The 26080-nt window shown below is 54.5% G+C and overlaps 1 protein-coding gene across 4 annotated transcripts; it reads left to right on the top strand.

The window, feature by feature from the left end:
* Positions 1-104: 104 nt before the first annotated feature.
* Positions 105-23990, top strand: REN (renin). Of its 4 annotated transcripts, XM_060644191.3 has the most exons (12): positions 105-283; positions 2260-2336; positions 6004-6072; positions 6659-6762; positions 17012-17162; positions 17696-17819; positions 18416-18534; positions 19436-19632; positions 21913-22032; positions 22373-22517; positions 22792-22890; positions 23642-23990. In XM_060644191.3, the coding sequence occupies exons 3-12, from the start codon at positions 6016-6018 to the stop codon at positions 23801-23803; spliced, it is 1278 nt and encodes a 425-aa protein (XP_060500174.2). In that variant the 5' UTR covers positions 105-283; positions 2260-2336; positions 6004-6015; the 3' UTR covers positions 23804-23990. The 4 variants fall into 4 exon arrangements, with proteins under 4 accessions (XP_060500174.2, XP_060500173.2, XP_060500176.2 ...); XM_060644190.3 differs by lacking the exon at positions 2260-2336; XM_060644193.3 differs by lacking the exons at positions 2260-2336; positions 6659-6762.
* Positions 23991-26080: the final 2090 nt, after the last annotated feature.

Below are 26080 nucleotides of genomic sequence, written 5' to 3'. Positions count from 1 at the left end.
CCCGTTACAGAAACGAGGACTCCACTGAATGGAGGGTGAACGTGTTGCCATGGCAATGAGACAGGCTGCCATGGGAACAGGACAACCTGCCCCACTCCCATCTCTACCCTGAAACCATCTTCCAGGATCTTTCAAATTATCGCTACTGCTGTGAGCTCATGTCATAGCACGGCATGACAGGGGGATGCTGTTGATATTTGGAAGGGACTTCTCCCCCAAACAGCCTAGGCTGCATCTCTGTACCTCTGGGAAAGGAGTCATAAACTCAACACCTATCTGCTAAGTGAGTTTTCCTACTCTCTGGGCCGTTCCTTTCTCTGATGAAGACCGTGGGTGGGAAGAGTGTAAAGGGCCTCTGAAATGTGCTCTTAGGCAGCCCAGTTTTTACAAAATTCCCTGCGCTGCCCCCAAACCCTTCCTTAAGCCTTAAGTTTAGGCAGAGAGGAGCTAGGAGCACACGCATTGTGTGTGTGCACGTGCGCTGCTTCAGGGGCACGGTTCTCATAAGAAGCAGGCCTGTGTGGGAGAGGGTGTCGTGTAAGAGGACTAAATGTGAACAACTGTGTGCATGTTCATACACATGTGTCTGTGTGACCCTGTGTGTGGTGTGGGCCCCTCTAACTAGATTGCAGGCTTTCTCAGCCCCCACTGCTACCCACGTGTCCTTGAGGATGTCTGTCCTGGGTGATCTAGAGGCCCTCCTTCAGCAGGCAGCAGGAGGGGAGCTGGGTCCCATGCTTCTGCCTGAAAGACTTTGGGATTTACAGTTCTTGGCCCCGGGTCTTGGGACAAAGGGATCGCTTTGGTTTCGTGAGGCTCCCAGACTGACTCTGAACCCGCTCCCCAGATTGGAGGGAGGGTTCAGGGCAGGTTGGAGGCTGTGAGGGGCTATAAACATTCCTGGCCCCACGGGCTCCCATCTGCCTCTCTAGACTTTCTGGGTGATAGCTAGGGCACCAGGCCCCAAAGACGCGGCACACTCAAATCCATTCCTCCCTGGGATCTGAATAACCAGGAAGGCCTGGGCATCCCTCACTGGAGGAAGGAAAAGGGGGAGGGTCTCTTCCCAAGTCCCAGCTCCTTTGGGAAGTCTGTTAGCATAGCCGGAAGCTGGTCTCACACCTGCTGTGGAAAGGAATAGGAGGGCAGGGACATTTCTGCCTCTGGTATTACACTTAATACACTAACAAGAAATGTTTGAGTACCTGCGGTGAGCTAAGCTGCCCCATTTCGTCCTCACAACACCTGCAGGAGGTGGGCAATATTATCCCCATGGTACAAAAGAGAAAGCTGAGGCTGGGAGAGGGGAAGTGGTGTGCCCAAGGTCACAGAGCAGGAAACTTACAGAGCCAAGAGGCAGACCCCCACCTGCTAACTGCAGACACCACAGGCTTTCCTTTCTCTCTGGCCCCCCGCTGTGTGTCAGGCCAATCCTTTTCCTGAAAGATTTGTCCTGGGAAGTTGGTCTGGCAGCCGGCAGCCGGTGTAACTCTATCCCAATTCCTCTCCAGACTGCTTTCATAACAACACAGGTGAAGTCACCGAGGCCCAGAGCAGGCCTCCTCCCCTCCAACTTCTTGTCAAGGGCCAGGCATCTGAATTTTTCCCCTGTCGTTATCCTTCTCTCGGGAAGCAGCCTCCCCAGTTCAGACTCACTGGGAGTCACCGGGAGTGAAGGGGGTCAAGTCCAGGGAGAGCCAGCAAAACGCCTTTCCTTACCTTCAGTGCCGTCTTCCATTTTAAAGACATCAGAGCCCAGCACGTTTCCACGCTTGGCTCAGAGTTGGGAGCCCAGGGAGGGGGAAGGGGGACAGGACACACAGCCACACCTTCATCCCCTTCTCACATTTTGTTTCTGTTTCCTCTAAAGTTGTCCAATAGAGTCTTAACAACTGTCCCTTCGATGTATTACCGTCACAAAATGCTAAAAAAAAGTACCACTTTTGACACATTGATGTCTGCTCACTTCCCAAGCCCCTTAAAAGACACCAAAGGAACAGAGGAGCATGAATTCTCAAGGACAAAGAGAAGGGACAGCAGATGAGAAATGACAACCAGATTTTGAAGATGGAAATTAGAGGGCTTGGCAGAATGAGGGAAGATACAGCCTCAAAGCCAGCCAAGGGGTTTGCTGATGCACCCCAGGACCCAGTCTCAGGACCGGGAGGTTGCTGGGGTGAATCCTGGACTGCAAACAGCGGGGACTGGCTGGAAATCTGTACGTGGAAAAGTCAAACTTTTTGCATCCTGTCTCCCCAGGCAACACAGCCAGGCAAGGTCCAAGAGAGAAGGTCCCAAAGAAAGACCTCAGAGGGGCGCCTGGGTGGCTCAGCTGGGTAAGCCTCTGACTCCTGATTTTGGCTCAGGTCAGGATCTCACAGTTTGTGAGTTGGAGCCCCGTGAGCTCAAGCCCTGAGTCAAGCTTCACTGTGATTACGGAGCCTGGTTAGGATTCTCTCTCTCCCTTTCTCTCTGCCCTTACCCCCCCCCCCCACCTTTCTCTCTCAAAATAAATAAATAAACTTAAAAAAAAAAAAAAAAGGACCTCAGATACTGACATCGGAGGTGCCTTAGTCCATCCAGGTTGCTATGACAAAATACCACAGGCTGGTGGCTTATAAACAACAGAAACTTGTCCTTCACAGTGCTAGAGGCTGAAGGTCCAAGATCAAAGGGCCCCAGATTCCCTGCTTGGTGAGGGCCCACTTCCGGGTTCCTGAAGGCTATCTTTTCGCTGTATCCACACATGGTGGGAAGGAGGAGGGGCCTCTCTCCCCACCCCCCCAGTCTCTTTCCTTGGGGGACTAATCCCACTCATGAGGACTCTACCCCCATCTCCTAATCACCTCCCAAAGGCCCCACCTCCAAACACCATCACTTTGGGGGTTAGGATTTCAACATATGGTTTTGAAAGGACACAAGCATTCGGTCTACAGGAGTGCCCCAGGGAGAAGCCAGCTCAGAACTTCCATCTAGAGAGGGTGGGTCAGCACGAGCCCTGCTATGCACACTGAATCTCTAGGCCACTCCACCTGTCTCTCTCCCTCAACCATGAACCAAGAGCCAAGGCGTTAGATGGTGGGTCAGCACGAGCCCTGCTATGCACACTGAATCTCTAGGCCACTCCACCTGTCTCTCTCCCTCAACCATGAACCAAGAGCCAAGGCGTTCTAGGGGTTTTGAAGAAAACCTCCAGTCTGGATGCAGACCAAACCAAACAAGCACAAAGAAAACAGACATCATTTTTTAAAAACCTGGTCTGTAATTAATACCCTCGGGGGCATAAGAGAAAATTCTGCATCCATAAAGCAAGTAGTGGATGCATTAAACAAAGGAATAATAATCAAAGAATCCAAAAAGGCTCTTGGAAGTAAAAAATATATATACAGGAGAAAAAAATTGTAGAGAAATTGAAGAGTTGGAACCTAGAGTTAAGGACATCTCCTAGAAGGTAGAAGAAAAAGAACTCAGGAGAAGGGCGCCTGGCTGGCTCTGTCGGTAAAACATGTGACTCTTGATCTTGGGGTTGTGAGTTTGAGCCCATGCTGGGTATAGAGATTACTTAAAAGTTTACAACACTTATGGGGCACCTGGGTGGCTCAGTCAGTTAAGCGTCTGACTTCGGTTCAAGTCATGATCTCACGGTTCGTGAATTTGAGCCCCATGTCGGGCTCTGTGCTGACAGCTCAGAGCGTGGAGCCGGTCTTTGGATTCTGTGTCTCCCTCTCTCTCTGCCCCTCCCCTGCTTGTGCTCTCTCTTTCTCTCTCTCGCTCAAAAATAAATAAAAAACATTAAAAAATTTAAAAAAAAAGAAGTTAATAGTTGGGTGCTTGTTAATTAAAAAAAAATGTATACAATATTTAGAAAACAAACAGAAGTTGCAATATGCTATTAGTAGGAGATCCAGAAGAGAGAAGAGAACATAGGAGGGAAGAAATGACCAAGGAATCAATGCTGGACAATTTTCCAGAATGGAAGGACACGAATTTTCCAGATCGAGGGCATCCTCTGAATGAGTGTTCAGTACATGAACGGAAGAGACCCAGGCCAGGGACAAAGGAAAAGGTGGCAAAAGCCCGCAGAGAGAAATCCACAGGAGAGTCCCGACTCGGTGGCACCAGACTTGTTAAAATCAGAAAAACAACTTGCAACTTCAGAAGGAAAATAAATTTCAGCCTAGAATTTCAGCCTAGAATTCTATTCACACCCAAACTATAAAGAGTAAGAGTGGAATGGAAACATTTGTAGCCATGCCAGGACTGGAAGGGTTTGCTTGTCAAGCACCCTTTCTCAGCAAACTCTGGGAGCACATGCTCTGCTTCAACAAAAGTACAGAGTGAGAACAGAGGCACCCCCCGGAGCCTGGACACAGAACGCCACAGCCGGGAGCAGCAAGGAGGTCCTCAGCCAACAGCATGTGGCCAGCCTAGGAGCACGGAGCTCCCGGGAGAAAATCCCACTGAACCGTACCTGAACATGGCACCAGGTGGAGATGGGGGTTTGGGGGATCGGGGCAGAATTCCTAGGAAAACAAGGAGTGGGGAAAAGGTGAAGGGGTGGGCAGTGATGAACTTAATGAAAAGCAAAAAAAAAAAAAAAAATCACCGAATTGTAAGCATTATACACTGTGAACCATACTTTAATTATAATCATGTAAACACTGACTTTTGATTTTGCCAAAACTGGAGGGTTGGAGTATAAGACGGAGAAATCTTCATCTGCCATGAGAGAAGATCAATACATAATGTATGAAATTGAAAATTAAGAAATGGAAAGATAAGCATAACCTCGAGAAGAGTCTAAACGACCGGGAGTCAAAGGCATTGCCTCTGTGCCGCAGGATAGGGGGTGGGGGGACTGGGGGCTGGGGGCTCAGGGCAGGACTGGAGACTGCTACGTTTCATTACCAGCCTCTTAGTCCTATTGTGTTTTTTTTTTTTTAACTAGAGTGTTTATTTTTCTGATAAAAAATACTAGATGGCTGGCTCAGTCCGGAGAGCATGTGATTCTTGATCTCCGGGTTGTGAATTCAAGCCCCACGTAGGGCATAGAGCCTACTTAAAAAAAAATACCAGATGGGAGGAAGGCAGGAAGGAAAAACAAGAGGGAGGGAGGGACGGAGGGAAAGAGGAAGAAAGGAAGAGGTCCATTTTCTAGGAAATGTGTTCTTGGGATACACTTTCTCTAAGAGCCCTGCCCCACCCCAGCTCTACCCCTGCTGGGATACCTCCCTGTCGGTCAGAACCACCCCCTGCATCACCACCACCCTCGCCACGAACACTCCACTGAGCTGCTTCACCATCATACCCTCCTCCGGCAAAGGGATCTTCTAGTTTAAGGTTTTTCGGATAATAAAACAGACCCTCCAGTGCCGTTTGGGGGAAAACAGTTGATTATGTTTCTAGCTTTCGTGCCTCAGCGTTTGGTGTCTGGTCCCGCTACGCTGGGTGCATCTCATCTCAGGAACACCCCCTCTGGCCGGGGTCTCCTGCGAGCCCCTGCCCCTGCCAATCCTCGCTTCCCCCTCAGGCCCCCGTAGCTCCCAAGAACTGTGTGATCTGCCTTCCATTTTCCTGGGTCATCTCTTGAGCAGGCCTCAGGGTGGGATCACCCCAACCCTGTGGCTGAATTCCTGTTCCTCCAAGGTCCCAGAACAAACAGGTTAGGGCACTTGGCTCTCTCCACCCCAGCCCCGCAGCTCCAAGGTTCTGGTCCCAGCCCTGGTGCCTCCCCCAGAGCTCTCCAACTAATTGCTCCTGGACGACCCACCCACACATGGCAGCCCAGGCTGGTTATTAAACTCCATTCTGGGTCTTTCTTTCCCTCTCAAGGCCCCAGCTGCTCCTCACTGCTGGGCTCAGGGCCTCCATCTGATTGAAAAATTCCTCCGAGGAACCAGCTGGGGCCCTCCGGGATTGAGGAGTTCAGCATGATGTGGGCAGGAGGTCAGATGGAAGAAAGACAATGTCCATTTTTTTTTTTAATCTTTTCTCCTGCTTCAGTGTTTGCTCTTTATGGACAGAAGCAGGACCAGCCCGATGCCAATCTCCCCAACTCGAAGGCTCAAGAAGGTCAGTTTCTCCCTCCATACCAGTGGGCATGGCAAGAGTTTCCTACTAAACTAACCATGGCCGGGAATAAATCCGTGCTTGGCTCAAAGCAGCATAAACCAGGCTCTCCGAACCACCAGCCTTGTCTGCCTTCATCCTCGACCTCCACTGGGCACTCCCAGCCTTGGTCACACCACCCGAATCTCCTTGGGATCACTGTCATGGAGCAAAGTGGGATTTGAGACCATTTTTAGAGAAACCCTGGGCACCCTTTGTCTCCTGAGAGATACCGGCCTCCGGAAGACCCGACCCCACAGCACACACCCGGCCGTGGGATCTGACCAGAGGGCCAGGCTCCGGCTGGATTTATGCTTCCCCTGACTGGTTCTCACGTCCGGGGTCTGCCCCACTGGGAAAGGGCAGGTGCGACACGACCCTTCCCCTGGGCCTCTGCCAGCTCCATGACCCTTGACCTCCAGGTGACGCAGCCTGGGCCCTAGACGTAGGATCCTGGGGAGCCTCTGTGAGAAACAGTGGACCCTGGGCTGACGGGGGCTTGGGAGATAGGCCGATAAGGGTCCTACCCACTCTCCTTTCCATCCCACAGCCCCGGGCCCTGCACACAGCCCCAGGTCAGAGAGGAGAGACCCTCGTGGTGATTCCGCCTCCGTCTGCATTTTCCCCACAACAGTGGATGTGGTCCAGTAACAGGTCGGGCCACCTGGCAGGGAGTGGGGACACATGGAATCCTAGAAAACCAGTGCTGACCGTCCCAGGGGTGACGCATACCTCCCGGCAGGGCGCTCACTCTTGGGCAACGCCAACTGCTAGACCTTTCTTCCTTGGAACGGAACTGAGCCCGATTCTTTCTCCCTGCCTCTCACCCCTGGGGCCTCGGTTCTGCACTGTGGGGCCGCACAGTCAGGTCTGGCTCTGCTTCCCTCAGAAAATCCTTCAAGGGCCTCGTGGCCTCCTGGGGCTTCTCTCCTGGCTCAGCCTCTGCGTGCGGAGAGCCCTCCAGGAACCTTCAAGTCTTGCTTTCAGGATCTTTGCTCATTCCGACTCCAGACCATCAACCGTCCTGCCTGGTCTCTGGTCTCAGGCTCTTGGGCCTAGGAGTTAAGAAGGGGGGACTGAGGGGAGCCGCGAAAAGGGCAAGGGACAGCCACCCCTCTCCCAGCCTTTGAGCTGCAGTAACCAGGAGAAACCAGGGAGGCTACTATTTCTGGGCTCTGTCACCCTCGCCTCTCCTGGGCCTCCTGGACCACAATTTCACCCCGGGGGCCTCATGCCCTCAGGAGTCTCTCTCCTGCTGAGGTTATTCACACTCAGTATTCGCCCCTGTGCCCCACTGTCTGGGGCCACAGGAAGTGCTGTGGCAGGCAGGAGACAGGTACTGGGTTGGAAAGTGCCCAGGGCCACAGGGCACCCAGACCTGTGGGCTGGAAGCCCTGCCCCTGCCCCTGCCTTTGCCACAGAAGATTCTGGTCAACCTAGAGTATACTTGAGGCCCCGGGTGCTCCGTGCAGGGGGTCTAAGCTGCAGCCGGGTGCTGGGCTTCAAAGAGCTCCCTCCCCTACAGAAAGCGCTGTGGGGTGGCCGTGCTCCTGACCACGCAGCCATAGCTCAGCACCCCCTCTTTTGAATCCCATGGCTCTGCCGGTCACGTCTGACACCCACGGCCACACAGAGGGGCCGGGAGTCACAGGCAGAGCACTCGGTTCTCAGCTCATCCTTCCCCAAGCTCCCTGAAGCCCCCCGCTTCCTCATCTGAACAGTGGGTGCAAGGGCACGCACTTCCCGAGGCTGCGAGAGAATATAGTCCTTCAGGGCGCAGGGTAGGTGCTCAGAAAAGGGTGCTGCTGTTCCCCGCGTTCAGAGGCCGCCGCAAGGCTGACCCCATCTCCCCACTTGCTTTCTCCCTTGCTCCTGCTCTGGGGTTTGGAGAGTGGGGAGGGAGGTGGTGGTCAGTCACCTGCAATGGCCAGGACAGGTCACAAGCTTGTCAGGGTCTCGGGCAGGGGAGAGGCAGGAAGAAGTGAGATTCCGGGACAGCACACCCCACCCCTTGGTGGCTGGGCGGACCCCCGTGTATCACAGGATATGGTGCAGGGGAGACACAGGGCCCCACTCTGCCTCACCCCAGCTATGAATTAGGACCCGTTGTGTACCCTCCCAGGTCTTGGTTTCCTCCTGTGTTCGAGGGACACTGGTCCACTCGCTTCCCAGGGCTGCCGTGGACATTGGGAGAAGACGCTTCTCCCTCCAGGCGCCTGACTTCGGCCTGGGACCCTCCCGTCCCACTCACTCAACCCTTGTCACCACTGGACGTGCAGGTCCCGCCTCCTCGTTTATCAAAGACTTTGGCTCCTGGCTTACAGCCTTCCCCCACCCCATGCGCTCTGCAGTCTTTCTGGATGACATCACCATCCACGCAGACGGTGACCCGGCCAGCACCCTGGCCTCTCCGCTCCTCGAGCGCCCTCCATGCAGTGGCCTCGCCCCCACAGCCCTTTCTGGGCCCACGGTCCTCCGGTTCCTTCCTGTTCGTCCGCCCTGTCCTGTCCTGACTTCTTTCCCACATCCACCTTCTAGGCCACAGTCTATCATTCAATAACATCTTTGCTGGGCCCCTAAATCTCTTCGGCTCTCCTCTTCGATCACCACATGTCCACCACCCCAGCCCTGGATGAAGCCAGCCACACACTGCCTTGCTGTCCCCACCCAAGCAGCCAAGCACTGTGGTGGTGGCAGGAAGGCAGAGAACAGGGCAGACTGGCTTTCGACGACGATGGTGTGATCTCCAGCCATTAAATGTTTAATTCCTCCCAGAAAACCCCGGAGTTTCCCTGGCCAGCTTCTTCCATCTTTCCATAACCATTGCATACCTTCTCTATTTCTCCGCATGCCTCCGAGCCCCGCCCCCATCCCCAGCTCTCAGCAGTGGTCCCTGCTCCCCACTTGTCTGAGAAGAGGACAGTTACCGGACAGAAAGGCCCTCGGCCGCCAGCACCTGGTGGCCGTGCGGGGGCCCTGCCTTCCTGACTCCCACCTGCTCGGGATCTTACTGCCATGATTATCCCTCCTCTCCCCCCGAGTCCTTTCCAGGCCTTTAAATATATTCTCTTCCCTCCCACCATTAGAGGAAGGAGGGAGAGGGGCAGGCAGGGAGAGGAGAGGGAAAACCCTTCACTTTGTCCTCACTCGCCTCCAGCCGTCACCTCCTCCTCCGTTATCCCTGGCTTCTCAGAAAGGCTGTCTGGGCTACACCGCCTTCATCTCCCTTCTTCCTGTCATCCTTCCACATTCCCTGTCTGGATTCCCGTCCGTCCGCATCACCCAAACAGCTCCCACTAACAGCACCGATGGCCACATGTCTGCCTTGTAACCCACGTCTTGCCTGACCTCCAAGCAGCCCCTCCCACTGCTCACTCTCGCTGCGTAACCTCCCTTCTCCTTGGGCTTCAGGGACACCTGACGGTTTCCCCCTTCCTCTCTTTGTGGTCCTTCTTTGTGGTCTGTTATACAGGCCATTTCTCCACCGCTGGGCCACGGAAGCTGGAGTCCAGGGCTTCCTTGCTCTTCCTGCCCCCCCACCTCAGCTAATTGTATTCATATCTGTGACATTCATGACCAATGGCAAATAACACATAAATCTTTCACCCAGGTCCACATGTGCACCTGCCACTTAATGTCACACCTGGGATATTTCTTTCTTTCTTTTCTTTATTCCCTGCCCCTGTCTCCACAAAGGAACCCCACACTCAGCAGGTCCTCAAACTCATGGTCTCCCCAGACCTCTTTCCCCTCTGGAATCCTGATTCTCTTCCACTTGGTATCACCAGGCATCCAGAAACCTCCCTCTCCTTCACTCCCCGTATCTCACCCATGACCTAATTTTATTTCCTAAGTTTTTCTCAATTCCATCCAATCTTTTCTGTCTCCACCACGCCCACCTCCCCTAGTCCAAGCTGGTTCCGGCGCTCTGGCTTCCTAACTGGCACGTGCCACATGATTCCGGACCATTCCGAAGTCCTTGCTGAGCCACACCGTAGCCGCAATGTCTTCGCAAAACGCATTTAATTACGTCATCATTCCCGTCTTAACCTGTTTACCCGTTGTGCTCTTAAGGTAAACACAGTGTGGCGTTCAAGAACTTTCAAGGTTGGACGCTCAAGTCACGTAGAGTTCTGGGACATACTGCCTTAGCTTATAGGCTGACTCCACCCGTTACCGTGGGTGTGATCCTAGGCACGCTGCTTTCTGAATCCTCCCATATCTCAGCTTCCTCATCTGTAAAGTGGAATAACAATAGTACCACGCCATGCAGTTGTTTTGAGGGTCACATGCATTAAGCACCTAGAGTGACACTTGGCATTAGCTCTTATTATCTCCGCTTCCCAATCTCCTCTCTCACCCCACTTCCTCTGGTCTCTGTCTAGCCACACTGGCTTCTTTTGGCCCTTGTTCTCATCATGCTTCCTCTCTCCACAGGGCCTTTGCACACGCTGCTCCCATCGGGACTCTATTTCTTTCCCTCTTCAGCTATTCATTGCCTGCCCATGTCGCCTTCAGATCACAACTCAAGTGTCATTTCTCTGGCGATGACTTCCTGGAGTTCCCTGACTGTGCTGGTCATCATTGTTATTTTACATCTATGTTGTGATGATAACCTATTTCTCCTACAGACTGTAGGATCCACAGGAGCAGAAATGGTATTTATTGTTTGTCACCTTTGTTAATCTCGGCATCTAGAAAAATGTCTGGCAACTAATAAATGCTCGATGAATACTGTCTAATGAATGAAGAGAACCAAGGTCTATTGGAATGCTTCATAAATCCTCCTCCAATTTGCCAAGACAGACCCCGCCCCCCACTCTGAGGGGTTCTAAAAAGTTTTCCCCCGGGGGCACCTGGGTGGTTAAGCATCCGACTTCAGCTCAGGTCATTATCTCACGGTTCATGAGTTCAAGCCCTGTGTCGGGCTCTGTGCTGACAGCTCAGAGCTGCTTCAGATTCTTGTCTCCTCTCTCTCTCTGCCCCTCCCCCACTCGCCCTCTGTCTCTCAAAAATAAATAAACATGAAAGAAAATTTTTTTAAGTGTTCCCCTTGCCCTCAGATACTTTGTTCACTGCCAACCACGGTGCCTGAAAAATTCTCCAATAAGAGTTTACACCAGGAAATGCCAAATCCTCCTGTCGTGTGGTAAGGGTGTTATAATCCCAGAGGTCCAAGCATACTCATTAGGCAACACGTTAGCAAGAGACTTTAGCTTCTCTAAGTCCTTGCGAGTCCTCTAACTCGCAGCTGGTTGCAGAGGGCAGCACCCTGAAGTCAAAGGACAGAACATTAGCACGTCTGGCACCCTAGGGCCCATCCAATATCTGTTTCATGCTTCAGATTTAGAGACTGAGCCCCAGAGAGGTGGAGGGGTCCAACGTCACTTAGCAAGTTCATGGTTGAATCAAGACCGGAACCCAGGGGTCCCAGACAACTAGCCCCCAGCTAGTTCCCTAGTTCCTTCAGCTGATAAGTGCGAAGCACCACTTTGGGCAAGAGGCAGAGGCAGGTCTGCGAGGTCACTCTGATACGGGACAGCTGAGGTCCGTGCTGTCCTGGAAGGGCTCGTGTGGCGCCTTGGGAGCCCACAGCAGAAGGCAGGCAGTTCCGGGCTGAATCAGGACCCGCTTCGTGGAGCAGGTGGTGATATTTGAGATGGGCCCGGAGGCATGAGCAAGGAAAAGCCAGGAGAGGGCATCCTTGCCTGAATAAATAGCACCCCTCCTGGGACTTAGGAGTCAGGTGTGTGTATGGAGAGCTGCCCCAGGTTGTTTGTAAACTACAAGGAAAAGGGAAGGTGGCAGAGACGGGCCCAGAAGGGACTCAGGGCCCCGTGGGAAGGGAAGGAGGAGTTGGAAGACCAGCTCCCCCTTACTCCTGAGGGCTCCCACCCACATGAGGCGAGCTGAGGGTAGCCACACACCCCTTCCCCCAGATTCCTGCATCCAGAGGCCCATACAAGGCGCTTCTCCCCCTGCCGGGCCGTGGGATTCTCCCCCTCCACAGCTGCTGCTAACAGAGGCTTGGAGGGAGGCGGCACGGAGGCCTCTGGGTCTGGTTCTGTCACGAACAAGCCAGGAGGAGTCGCCCGTGTTCCAGAAGGGAACTGAGACACAAAGTGGGAGAAGCCGGTCAGGAACACAGCCGAGGTTAACACAGAGGATGGCACTTGAAGGGTACGGAGGGTGGAGTCTGGCGGGGGAGGTTGGAAACCCACGTTCTGTGCCGGTCTCAGCCCTGACCGTGTTCTGGAACACTGATGTTTCCCATCAGCCTCTGCCCCGGCGGGGGTCGCAGGGCCAGGCTGAGATGGGGCTGCTGGCGTCACTGGGCACAGCATGGCTTTCCCACAGCCCTTCTTTTCCCTGGCTCCTGGGCTCTGCGTCGAAACCTGGTCACCCTTCACCCATCTAGCTCCGTCCCATCGGGGGGATTTATTACTGGCCGCCCTCCATGTGCCCCCGGATAATAAATCAGGGCAGAGCTAAATCTCAACCGTCCCAAGTATGGAGAGCATAAAAGGAGAAGGGCTCTGGGAAGCCACAAGGCTTCTGCAGATTCCCAAGAGAGCCGAGCACCCAGGCGAAGCATGGACCAAGGGAGCAGAATGCCTCGCTGGGGCCTCCTGCTGGTGCTCTGCGGCTCCTGCGCCTTCGGTCTCCCCGCAGACTCTGGCGCCTTCAGACGGTAACTCAGGCTGGGGGGCGGGGGCGCGGGGGTTCCCACCTTCCTAACACCCCTGGCTTTCTAATATGGGATGTCATCCAGTCCTCATGACCAGGGAGGCGCGGGCCCATTGAAAGAGGTGGCTCAGCCGATGTCACAGGGCCGATAGTGGCACACTACCCTAGTGGCCCGAAAGCCACGTCATTTGATCCCTGCCCAGAGCCCTTGCTTCCTGCATAGATCCCCAGGCGAGGCACTCAGATGATTCAGACCTGCCCCTTGTTCTCAAGGAGGTCACAGTCTAATTGTTAAGAAGGGGGTGGTATTGGTTAAGCTTACCAAGGAAGAACAATTTAGTGGTTAAATACAAGCCTTCTAGAGTTGAATTGTCTTGGCTTAAATCCTGCTCCACTCGCAGAACTAACTAGCTGGGAAAGCATGGGCAAGTTACTTAACCTCTCCAGGTCTCAGTTTACCATTTTTTAAAGCAGCGATAATAGCAGCACCTGCTTCATAGGTCTGCTTTGAAGATTGAATGAGAGATATGGAAAGCCCTCAGCCTGATGCCCGAAGGCTGTAAAAACCCAGCTGTTACTAGTCCCACAGGGTGGGTTGTTACAAACAAACGTTGAAAGAAAGGCTTAAGGCGTGGCCTGAAGGCAGGAGGAGGGAGGCCTAGTAACGCTCACACCCGGTGCCAGGCCCTGTGGGAACTGGGCTCATTAAGTTCCCTGAGTTCACTAAGGCTGAAGGGGGGCCCTGGCCCCTGGCCGGCTCAGTCGGTTAAGTGCCCAACTTCAGCTCAGGTCAAGAGCTCACGGGTTCGTGAGTTCGAGCCCCGCGACAGGCTCTGTGCTGACGGTCCAGAGCCTGGAGCCCACCTTGGATTCTGTGCCTACCTCTCTATCTGCCCCCTCCCCACTCACTCTCTGTATCTCAAAAATAAATGTTAAAAAAGATACACTTAAAAAAAAAGGCTGAAGAAGGGGAGAGGCAGGAGGGAGGGTCTCCAAGAGAAAAGGTTTCAGTGTGGGGAGGGCAGGTGGTGGAACCAGAAGACCTCAAGGCAAGAGCAGGATTGTGTTGCTTTTTAGAGAGCTTCCTTTATTTTAATTTTTTTAATGTTTATTTATTTCTGAGAGAGACCTAGAATCCGAAGCAGGCTCCAGGCTCTGAGCTGTCAGCACAGAGCCTGACGCGAGGCTCGAACTCACGAACCGCGAGATCATGACCTGAGCTGAATCTTAACCGACTGCGCCCCTAAAGATTTTATTTTTAAGTCATCTCTACATCCAGCATGGGGCTCGAACTCACAACCCCAAGATCGAGAGTCACACGCTCCACCGACGGAGGCAGCTGGGTGCCCCTAAGAGGGCAGGTTTTAACAGTCCTAGTTGCTAAGCCTGTAAAATGTCGAGGATGTCACAGGATCTTTCCACATATCTCCTCTCAAATTCTCCTCCTGACAACCCAGCAGTCCCATTTTACAGGTGAGGACACAGAGGCTCAGGGAGGTCACGTGTAAGAGGCTAAGCCTCAACACACACTGGGCCTTTTGTTTCCAAAGCCTTTTCACCTGCTTCCAGGCTCCCAGAGAGTAACTGCTAGGGTAGGGGTGCGCGGTGAGAGACCGAGTGCCTGCAGGCAGCCCCCACCCCCAGAGTAAATGTGGAATTGACGTAAAAACATTCTCCCTGTTCTCTTTAAAAAGGCAGGAAGAGGGGCACCTGGGTGGCTCAGTCAGTTAAGTGTCTGACTCTTGATTTCGGCTCAGATCATGGTCTCATGGTCAGTGAGTTCAAGGCCTATGTTGGGCTCTGTGTGGACAGTGCGGAGCCTGCTGGGGATTCTCCCTCTCCCGCTGCCCCTCCCCCGCTTATGCTCATGCTCAAAAAATAAATAAAATAAATAAAAAGAGAAGAAGAACGGGATTGGGCCAGGAGTGGAGAAAGAGGCTTTTGAAACACAAAATTTTTCCACCTGCTATTTGCACAGTGTCACGCAAGGCACTTTGGGGGATCTGAACACAGGGCCCCATTCTCAAGGTGCTTTCATTGCCTTCTGCACAGTCTTTACATTTATTGAGCAGTGGGCAGCTTGTTTAATCTGCAGTGATTCTCTGAGGCAGGTACTACTGTTTAGTCCATTTTTACAAAGGAGTTGATGGCGGCTCACGAAAGGCCCGGAGAGGTTGGGTTAAGTTGATCCGAATCACACAGTAAGAAAGGGTTTAAACATGTGCCCACGACTGCTGTGTCCTCACCACCAGACGGCACCACCTCCAGGAGCATTAGGCTGTGCAGTGCAGGCTGCGAGCACCCGAGGAAAAATGGAGCCGGAGCCCAAGCAGAGGTGGGGCCGGTGTGAACTGGAGTTCCTGGGGCAAGCTTCCTGGAGGTGGGATGCATGCTGGGCTTAGAAGAATGGAGAGCTGGGGGCGAGGAAGGGACCTTCTGAAAGGAGAATGGGACATGTTAGGGTCCAGGGCAGAGGCTGTTCAGAGTAAATAGTAGAAAGTGCACCCTCTCCGGGATCAAGCCTTCTCTTCCCTTCCATTTTCCCGTCTGTAAACATGGGAATAATAACCTCACCCACCCCAGGGGATGGCTGAGAATAAGATCATAATTGTGAAACGACTTTGTGAACAGCAAACTGTGACACAACGATGACGAGTCATTTCTGTTGATGTGAGGCTGGCTGGCAGGAAAGCTGCATTCGCATAAGGGGGTCCGAGAGTGCCGGGTGCGAGGAGGGAAGGGTGGTACAGGGAGACGAGCAGCTAGAAAAGAAGACGGGTTCTCCATAAACTGGGCTGCAATCCCAGAACCCCCTGGCCAACAGCTAGGGACATCTCCCCTCAAGCTTCTGCAAAGAGGCTTCCGGTGGGAGCCCTGGGGACACTCTCTGGGAAACAAGTCCAGAGACGCCGCTTTGAGTCCCTGCTCCATCCACAACCCTGTGAGCCTCTGCTTCCTCATCGAAGTTTTTTCAAATGTTTATTTTTCAGAGACAGAGACAGAGCGTGAGGGGGGAGGGGTTAGAGAGAGAGGGAGACACAGAATCCAAAGCAGGCTCCAGGCTCTGGGCTGTCGGCACAGAGCCCGACGCAGGGCTCGAACTTGTGAACCCTGAGATCATGGCCTAAACCGAAGTCGGATACTTAACCGACTGAGCCACCCAATGTGCCCTGTCTGATTTCCTCATCATTACGTGAGGATAAGGATGGCTGGCCTACGGTCGAGGGCTATATGGAGGGTGTATAGTGTTTGAAACTGACCAGGTGGCCCCTCAATATGTTTTACCGGCCCCCACCCAGCCCCAGGGTCTTTAATTCTGCCTCCCAAAGCTGATAGGCGGGTGTCAGGGAAAGGAGCTGAAGGACTGGGACTCAGGCTCAAGAAGTCACATCTTTCCAGGGGCAGAGGGGCACAGTTACTCTGGACATGCCGTTTGCTCTCCCCACCCCACCCATTCAGTCCCGAGGTTCCAGCCCACAGCCCTGGCTGGGTGTCTACCCTGGCCTGGCATCCTGGAGCCCCGGCAGGCAGCTGTGGGTGCCTGCTGCCACCTACAGGCCTCACACGGCACTGCCCGGTCCTGTCCAGCCTTGAGGGGAGCGTCCCAGCCTTCATCTTAGAGGGGATGTCGCTGTTGCGTTTCCTCCTCTGTCTCCTTGCCTGCTGGAGCTCCTTGAAGGCAGTGATTTTTTTTTTTTTTAAGTTTATTTACTTGGGGGGGGAGGGGCAAAGAGAGAGGGAGGGAGAGAATCCCAAGCAGGCTCCACGCTGTCCATGAAGAGCCCCATGCAGGGCTCTATCTCGTGGTTGGTGACCTGAGCTGAAATCAGGAGTCAGAAGCTTAACCAACTGAGCCACCCAGGCACCCCACTGATGATCTTTATCTTTCTATCTCTAGTATCCACTGGAGTGCAGGCACAGAGTAGGTGTTCAATCTGTAATTATGAAAGGGAGGAAGGAACGAACGAATGGCCTCGTAGTGATAGGGATCAGAACTAGACAACAGAAGGAAGCGTGTTAAGGATTATTTAATGCCAGTGCAGCTGACTCAACGAGGCTTGCGAATTCTCCTTGAGAGGCCTTAGGGCACAAGAGGGATTCTCAGGTGTCTAGGCTAGATTAGGGAGAATTGTACCAGAAGCTTCAGGACTGTGTACCACTGTTATGAGGGAGTACAGAGCTCTTCTGTTTTTTTTCTTCCCTCACCCCGGGTCAGGATCTTCCTCAAGAAAATGCCTTCGATCCAGGAAAGCCTGAAGGAGCGAGGCGTGGACGTAGCCAGGCTTGGTGCTGAATGGAGCCAGTTCACCAAGAGATTCTCCTTTGGCAACAGCACGTCCCCTGTGGTCCTCACCAACTACCTGGATGTGAGCGCCCCTGCTTTTCCGTCTCCTTTCTCTTTCTGGGGCCCAAGGCTTTCTTTGCTCTTTCCATGCTGCCTATGACTGAGTTGCTGAGATGCACAAAGTGCCCTATAAAACTCCCATTTCAGAGCTAGAAAGGTTGAGGCACAGAGGGCAGAAAGGAGCCCAGAGGCAGAGTTAGGTTTGGAACTCAGGAATCCAGGCTCTGGGTTTCAAGGTGGGCAGGGTGGGTATGTGACCTCAGATGCGGGTTTCTGTGACTGGGCTCTGCACGGAGTGCCTGCTTATTGCGTTAGCAGCCCTTCGAGGGGCGGGGCATCATCTTCATTTTCAGTATTCTTCTTTTGCCCTCTTGTCTCACTTCCAGGGAAGTCCTAAGACAGTGCTAAGGGTCCCACCCGGGCCCTGCTGGAAAATGGAAACCCCGGGGCGGTTGTCTGATCTACCTAATCTCACCCCAGGTGCCCAAGGGGGTATCCGGCAAAGCTCCAAGCTTCCCCGCGCCTCCAGCTGCCTCTTTCCTTTCACCCCCACAGACCCAGTACTATGGCGAGATCGGCATTGGCACCCCACCCCAGACCTTCAAAGTCATCTTCGACACAGGCTCAGCCAACCTCTGGGTGCCCTCCACCAAGTGCAGCCCTCTCTACACAGCATGTGGTGAGCACCCCCCTCTCCACACGCCTACAGGACCTCTCCCCGAGCCCCCTGCCACACTTGGCCGGGCCTGCCTCACACCCTCTGCTACCAATTGAGCTATTTCCTCCCTGCTTCTGCTCCTGTTGCCCCCGAGAGGACAGATGACAATGTCCCCCATTTTCCTGATACGGCCGCCAAGGTAAAATGGCGGCATTAGAAGTCCCCAGCTCACCCAGAAGTCCACTTCTCCCCTTTCCTGAGATTGGGGCCAAATCCTCAGACCCACCCCAGGCTCTCAGGGTCTTCCACGCCCTTCCTTAGTCAACAGCCTCTTCTCAAGAGCTTACTGGAACCAGAATCTTCTCCTCATCCCAGCATCAGAATCACTGTGGAATGCTTGATTGGAGACAAAATTCTCAGAGATCTGGGCACGTGACAGGGGCCCAAGAAACACACTCCTTGATTGATGAAACACGTTTTCAAGCCTCCCACCTCAGGGCCTCCCCGCCCCTTCACAGAAGTCCTCAACCACAGGGGGCCACGCCCACAGGCACCTGCCTCCCAGCCCCCCTGCCGGGCCTCTCTTGAACAGACCTGAGCCTATATCCCTCTGCCAGAGATTCACAGCCTCTACGACTCTTCGGAATCCTCCAGCTACATGGAGAATGGGACGGCATTCACCATCCGCTATGGATCTGGGAAGGTCAAAGGTTTCCTGAGCCAGGACGAGGTGACTGTAAGTAGGAGTGCCCCAGGTCATCTGACCTCTGCCCTTCTGGTCCCAGACCTCCCCTGCCACTGGAGGGCCCATACTTGGAGGGGGGCGGGGGGTACAGTTCAGTCCACCTTAGAGCCTGGGCAATTGAGGAACACCCTGCCTTGCTGCAAAGAAGCAGGGCCTGGGACAGAGCAAGCCTGAGCTCCTGGGTCCACACTGGGTGATTTGTGGAAGCTTTTACGTGTAACTCACGTGAGAGCTTAGCCAGAGCCCCACAGCCTCCTGTCAGCTAACCTGTCTGAGGTCACCCAGCTCCCGACTGGGCCCTTCACAAGGCCCCAGACTGAAATCAGAGTCTGTGTCAGGGTCAGCAGTACTGGTTTCATTATGGCCAGAGTTAGTTTGGGGGTCAGGCAGAGGTTCGAAGATCCTAGTTGAGGTTAGAGTTTAGGATTAAGGTCAGGGCTTGGTTGTCTTTTCCATTTGGCTTGCCTCGGACCCTTTCCATTCCGGGAGTTACTCCAGCCCCTGCTCTAAGCTATGGGAAGGGTACACATGGAACATGAGAGGCCCGTTGTCTGGGAAACCAGGGGAGAAGGTCTGGCTGGGCTGGAGAAATCCTTACCCATAGTGGGGGTGAGGAACTGAGACCCAGTCCTGCCAGTGTGGAAGCTGGGCCCCTGGGGAGAGGGTGTGAGAGCTCCTGGCACCTTGGTGGTTACTGATTGTCAGTACCCCTTTCCAGGTCCTGGGCAACCCCACAGCCTGCATATGTATTAGAAGAGAGGATATGTGTGGGGGGTTGATAAAACAGTCTTACCCCCAGTTTCTCTACCCTAGGGGATGTGGGTCCTAGACTCCCCCCTGGCCAGGGGGGGGAGGCAGTAGGCTTGGTCTCCTCTGGTCCTTTCTCCCACAGGTGGGCGGAATCACAGTGACACAGACGTTTGGAGAGGTCACAGAGCTGCCCCTGATACCCTTCATGCTGGCCAAGTTTGATGGGATTCTGGGCATGGGCTTCCCTGCACAGGCTGTTGGCGGGGTTACCCCTGTCTTTGACCACATCCTCTCCCAAGGGGTGCTAAAGGAGGATGTCTTCTCTGTCTACTACAGCAGGTGAGGCTGGGGCTTCAGGGGCTGAGGCAGGGGTGACGGAGGGTATCAGGAGAGCCGGGAGAGCAGGAGGGGAGTTGGGACCGGGATGTTTCTGGGTTCATGCTTAGGTGGTATTCAAGCCGTATGTCGAGCTCCACTAGCCAATATGGAAGTCACTACTTAAATCGAAATTAATTAAAATTTAATAAAATTTAAGTCTTCAGTCACACTAGCCCCATGTCCAGTGCTCGGCAGCCACAATGACTATGGCTACATATTGGATAGAAGATAACAGAACATTTCCATCATTGCAGCAAGTCCTGTCAGCACTCTCTAGAACAAGAGGAAAATGCAGGGTGGGGGTGATGGAAAATAAAGCATTACTGGGACCTGGGACTCCCTGTGACGGACCACACAGAAAGCTGGCTTTATTCATTAATCCCTTCATTTATTTGCTCACTCATTGATTCAACAAATATGGCGTGCTTATGTACCAAGCACTGTGGGAGGTTCTGGGGTGCAGCCGTGAACATAGCGTCCAAAAAGAGTCCCTGCCCTCACAGAGCCTACGGTCAGGAAGGAAGGCGGGAAACATTACAACGTGACAAGCAACAGGACAGGGGGCTTGGGGCTTGAAGCCCATGGGTGCCTTTCAACTCTAGGCTGAGCTTGTGCGTGGTTGGGCCAGCCTGGGGGAAGCCATTGTGAGCTCTCGCTGCAGGGTTGTGATCTGCTCCAAGCTGTGGGTTTGGGAAGACCGGAAGAGCTGGAGGCGAGGGAGGTGAGGGTGGAGGGAGGGTCAAGGTCGGAAGAAATTGCACAGGTAAAATGGAGAAGAAGGAAGGAAGAAAAAGAAAACGGGAGGCATTGAGCAGAGGCCACCGGCTGGCTCTGGGGCAGCGTCCTCGGGAAGAGCTGTTGTTGAGCTGGAGCACGGCCAGATGGTGACCAGTTGAGAGGTAGATGTGGGCGTCAGGAAGCAAAGGGCAGGTGTAGAGTGCCCTGAGAGATTAGGGGAGCGTCAGGAGGGGTGCAGGCTGAGATGCAGAGCGAAGCGGAGACAAGAAGGGTGGGTGTTTTAAAATGCTAGAGGAGGCACGAGCATGCTTGCAGGTGGAGGAGGAAGCCAATGGAAAGAGAGAGAGAGATTGAAACTGGGAAACGGAGGAGCTAACTGAGGGCACAGGAGCCTGGCAGCCGCAGGAGGGAGAAGAATCCAGCAGACAGGAAGAAGGCGGGCCTTGTTAAGAGGGCCTGCCTCTTCCTTGACCCTGGGGCAAGAAGGAAGGAACAGGCAGGGGGATCTTGAAATGTTGGCAGAGGGGCAGTGGGGGCAGGTGCTATAGCACACGCGCATACGTACTGAATGTGTAAGAGGGCAATGCATTGCACCGGCCCGCATAACGTGTGCACACCTAAACCGCCTGCACACGTATGCTGGGAAACCCAGCCCACGTGTGCACCCTGGAAACCAGCCCGAGGGGAGGCCCCGCGCGGTGGGAGGTGTTGTGCGCTGGGAGGAGAGGAAAGCAAGGGAGTCCGCTTTGGACTGGGCACCAATCGCCCCACACACCACCCGGGGGACTTCCGGCAAGTGACTTTACCTCTTGGTGAGTCCAGCACCTAAAGGGTAAAAGAGAGGGCATAACACCCACCCTGGCCAACAACAGGCTGGCGAGGCCCACCTGCAACAGAGACCTCATTTCTGCTCTCTCTTTCTCTGCAGAAATTCCAAGTAAGGAGATGAAACCCACCCCACCCCTCCGCCTCGCCTCACATAGCCCTGACCCTCCTGAACACCCCGTGCAGATTCACATACGCCACAAACCCACCAGCCCAAACTCACCTCCGCAGGCCCAGGCTCTGCCAGATGCCTAAGTTTTCCACCCCTCCTTCCAGCTTGCCTCCTGCCCCTTGCCCACCCCCACCCAGCAGGTCCCGGAGACCACCCCCTCCCCCCCCCATGCACCTGTTCAACCTGCAGCAACTCAAACCCAAGTTGGGAGCGGGGGGGTGGGGATTCTCATCTTGCTCTCGACTCACTGTCCTTGCGCCCGTTCCTTTGCTGTGACCTTGCTGGGGATGTTTTATCGGATGCAGCTGGACTATTCTGGAACCACCTCTGGTTGGGCTTGGGGAGGGGCAAGAACGGTGGAGACATGTTTCTGCAGCTTCCCAGCCTTGCTATACTTCCCACCTTCCTCTGCCCCCCACCCCCGTATCCGTGCCCAACATCCCTTGTTGCTGGGGTGCTGGGGCTCAGAGGTCACGGATCTTCAAGAGCTCTGACCTTTCCTTTAGGAATTCCCACTTGCTCGGAGGAGAGGTTGTGTTGGGAGGCAGCGACCCCCAGTATTACCAAGGGAACTTCCACTACGTGAGCGTCAGCAAGACTGGCTCCTGGCAGATCAAAATGAAAGGGTCAGGAACCCTCAACCCGCCCTGCTCTCCCAAAATGCTGCTGCCGGGGGAGGGTGGGAGTGGGATGGGGTACTGTCTCCATCTTGTCCTCTCTCCTAATGCAGTCACTTCTTAAGGCCCAGCCAACGTTTGCTGAGTGCTCTGTCCAGGGATGGGGAACGTGGAGATATGAAAAACAGAGGGGGAGGGGCTACGGAGAGGAGGCGGTGGTCACCAGGCCACGTGCTGAGGGAGGGGACCACCAGCATGGCCTCCTGTCACCTGCCTCACTCAGGGAAGCTTGGCGGCCTGGTGGTGTCCCATCAGCCTTCCGTCTGTCTCACTCTCTGGCCTCCCTCAGGGTGTCGGTGAGGTCGGCCACCTTGGTCTGTGAGGAGGGCTGCATGGTCGTGGTGGATACTGGCGCATCCTACATCTCGGGTCCCACCAGCTCCCTGAGGCTGCTCATGGAGACCTTGGGGGCCAAGGAGCTGAGCCCAAACGAAGTAAGAAGCTGGGGGAAGCGGGGGCACCGGAGGCTGCGGGAGCATCGCCTGATCAGGCCCCCAAATTACCGCAGGAAGCATCAGGTCCCAAAGGGGGCCGCTTCGGGCCTTGCCCTCCTCTCCTCTCTCGCCACATGTGACTTGGTGTCCCCTAGGGAGAGGGCGGGCCACGTGCCCAGCCCTCTCCAGCAGAGGAGCCCAGCCACAGGCACAGGGCTGTGTCTGCCCCAGGGGCTTCCCACACTCAGCAGGGCTCCCTTTACCTTCCCCTCAGTACGTCGTGAACTGCAAGCAGGTGCCTACACTCCCAGACATCTCCTTCCACCTTGGAGGCAGAGCCTACACGCTCACCAGCGTGGACTATGTGTTAAAGGTGAGGCTCCAGGCGGCCCCTCGACCACAGGGAGGACGGGTGGGCAGGGGCCCTCTAAAAGGGACAAGTCTTCATGCATAGATCCCATGCTCAGTCAGTGCTTCTCAAGCTTGGCTACATATTAGAGTCACCTGGAAGCTTTTTTTTTTTAACTATTTTTATTTAAATTCAAGTTAGTTAACATACAGTGTAGTCTTGGCGTTGGGCGATTCACCTCTTACACATGACATCCAGTGCTCATGCAGAAAAGCGGCCTCCTTAATGCCCCTCACCCATTTAACCCATCCCCCCCCCCGCCCCACTGAGTCAGCTGGAAACCTTAAAAATCCCAGTAACAAGCCACATCCCCTACCTATTAAATCAGAACCTCTAGGGGCACCTGGGGTCCGTGTTTTCAAAACTCCCCGGTGATTCCAATAGGCAGCCAGGTTTGGGAATCACTGTGCTCATCCCCTTGTCTCCATCCTGTCAGCAAATGCCCCCAGTAATGCTGTGCTCCTATACTCTTATGGCCTTCTTATACTCAACAGATTTAGGGCAATTAAACACAGTAACTTGCCTAGGACCAGAAGTTCTGCCGGGCTGTAAGCTCTTGAAGGTCTCACAGTGTATGGTTTGCCCGGTGTCTAGCTAAGTACCTGCATCCAGGAGGATGTATGGTGGGGTGAAAGGCCAATGGGGTCAGGCAGGACCAAGGGAGGAGAATGGTAATGTGCCAGGCAGTAGGGAAAACCCTCTTGCTTCCTGCCAGGATTCCTACGGTAATGATGGCCTGTGCACTCTGGCCCTCCATGGTCTGGATGTCCCACCGCCCACTGGGCCTGTCTGGGTCCTGGGCGCCAGCTTCATCCGCAAATTCTACACGGAGTTTGATCGCCATAACAACCGCATTGGCTTTGCCTTGGCCCGCTGAGGCCCTCTGCTGCCCCGGTTGGACCCTGCCTTCAGCCCTAGCCTGGAGCTAGAGCACTCTCTTGGACACTCCCCTGCCTGTGCCTGTGCCTGTGCTCTCGTGCAGGGGCGTGGGGTGTAGAGCTCCTCCCAGACGCTCACCCTGCCTCCAGCATCAGCTCTTCCCTGCTTTGAGAACAAACAGAAGAATAAAGACTTCATGTTCACAACCTCGTTGCACCTGGATTCACTGGGGTCTGAAATGAGAGGCGCAGCCGTGTATCATGTGCAGACAGGAATGTGACACCAAAAGACAGACTACGCACTCACCTGCACGCACAGGCTCCTGCGTGCAGGGCTGATGCCATTCATCCCCGCTCAGGTGGAGTTATTCGCACACAGTCGTTTGCTCCCTCCGACCCCTGCAGGACCAGGGCTAATGCCGTGCTGGTAGATTATGGGCCAGAAAGATGCTCCAAGCTGGTAGAAGCCAGGCTCGAGCCTCTCATGCACTGCAAACCCCCTAACCCCCGACGATGTCACCATTTATACATGTAGTCTAAGACACCATCACCTGGAACTATAGAACACTAGAGATCTGACATTCCCTTTTTAAATTTTTTTAAATGCTTTATTTATTTGATGGGGGGGGGGGGGGGGAGGCAGAGAGAGAGAGGGAGACACAGAATCCGAAGCAGGCTCCAGGTTCTGAGTAGTCAGCACAGAGCCCGACGTGGGACTCGAACCCGTGAGCCATGAGATCACGAACCAAGGCAAAGTGGAACGCTTAACCCACTGAGCCACCCAGGCACCCCGATATTCCCTTTGTACATGTGGGGAACCTGACGCTCAGAGAATGGAAGGCATTTGTCCAAGATGGCTCGTTGGAATGTGAAAAGTTAAGATTAGAACCCAGCCCATATAAGTCAGATTCTGGGGGCTTTCCACCTTATCTCATGCAGGTGTACTTCCACAGGTACAAAGCGGGAGACACCCTGGCAAGGGGCCACGTGCACAAGCACACAGCCCACACACCGTCCACCCCTCTCACAGACACGGGACTCAACAGGCTGAAGTCTTCTCCCACCCTTGCTCCTTGGGCTACCAGGTTGGGGAATGAGAACATCGACCTGAGGCCACGGATGCTGTCCCTCTTCATGGCAGCTGTTCACCCCTCTTTTGACTAAAAAAAGTGAAGCACTGAATGGCCCAGCCAGGCCCCGGCAAATGTCATACCTCTAGAATTGCAACCTCTTGACCTTGTGTGAGACCCTAGGGCCCCTCCAGGGCAGATTCCCAAAGGCAGGAGCTGTCTGCAACGTCCCTGTGCAAAGCCAAGAGCATGAGCCTGTGTTCGGAATCCTGGATCTGAGGCTTGGACCCCCCCACCCCCATTCTCTGAATTCTCTTGCCTGCCTGGCTTTATTTCCTTACTGCAAAAAGGCGGAGTTGGAGTCAGTGCCCTTTCCAACTGGACATCCTGGGGATCCATGACCTTAAAGAGGCATGCCTCCCCATCATCTCCCCATTGTGCCTGGCCAATATGACAGCCACATATAGCTATTTACATTAAAGTTAAAATTAAGCGTCACACTAGCTATATTTCAAGTGCTGGACGGTCACATGTAGCTAGTGGCCACTGCACTGGGCGGCACGGATACAGAACGTTTCCACTGTCTGGAAGTTCAGCTGGGCAGAGCTGGATTCTGGACAGCAATAATGATAGGGGCCTTGCGGTTGAGACGTTTCTGAAGAGGCCGAAGGGACAACTTGGGGAGATGGAAAATGGCCCCCTCTCTGTAGGCACTTTCCTGGATGGGGCAAGGAGAGTTCTCCCCCCTGGGCTGAAGATGAGTGAGGTTCCCATTGGCACGCCCACCCTCCACATGCATCACCTCTCCCTCGAGTATATGCGTGGGGGGCGGGAGGGAGGATTTGCCTGGGGGGGGAGGCTTCCTGCAGGGAAAGGCCTTTGAGATGCAGCAGGGGACTCCTTTTTCAGGGACCGCGGACAGGGACCTAGGGCACAAGTGGGCAAGTCCAAGCCGACCTCTTGGCGGCAGCCGGATCTCCATCCTCCAGGCTGGAGTAGGGGCGCAGGAAGAGGCCTTCCCAGGCCCTGCCCCAGGCTGCCCAGGGGGAGCGGCCCCCGCCGAGCCGGGAGGAAGGAGGCCGGCCACCCCGCCGGCTCAGAGGCCGGAGAGCGAGCCCCCCGGCGGCGGCGGCGGGGCCCGGGACCCGGGTGGAGGGGAGGTGGGGCGGGCAGGGCGGGGCGAGCCAGGCCCCGCCTCCTGCGTCA

This window comes from Panthera onca, chromosome F1 (assembly GCF_046562875.1).
Source record: "Panthera onca isolate mPanOnc1 chromosome F1, mPanOnc1 haplotype 2, whole genome shotgun sequence".
In the NCBI taxonomy this organism is placed as follows: domain Eukaryota; kingdom Metazoa; phylum Chordata; class Mammalia; order Carnivora; family Felidae; genus Panthera; species Panthera onca.
This window is presented reverse-complemented; position numbering and strand designations above follow the sequence as displayed.

Bases quoted from the DNA above. Each gene is read 5' to 3' on its own strand.
- REN (XM_060644190.3), top strand. From the start codon at position 6,016: ATGGACAGAAGCAGGACCAGCCCGATGCCAATCTCCCCAACTCGAAGG. The intron at 19,633-21,912 runs GTGAGGCTGGGG...CCTTTCCTTTAG, and splicing joins TTCTCTGTCTACTACAGCAG to GAATTCCCACTTGCTCGGAG. The intron at 22,518-22,791 runs GTAAGAAGCTGG...CCTTCCCCTCAG, and splicing joins AGGAGCTGAGCCCAAACGAA to TACGTCGTGAACTGCAAGCA.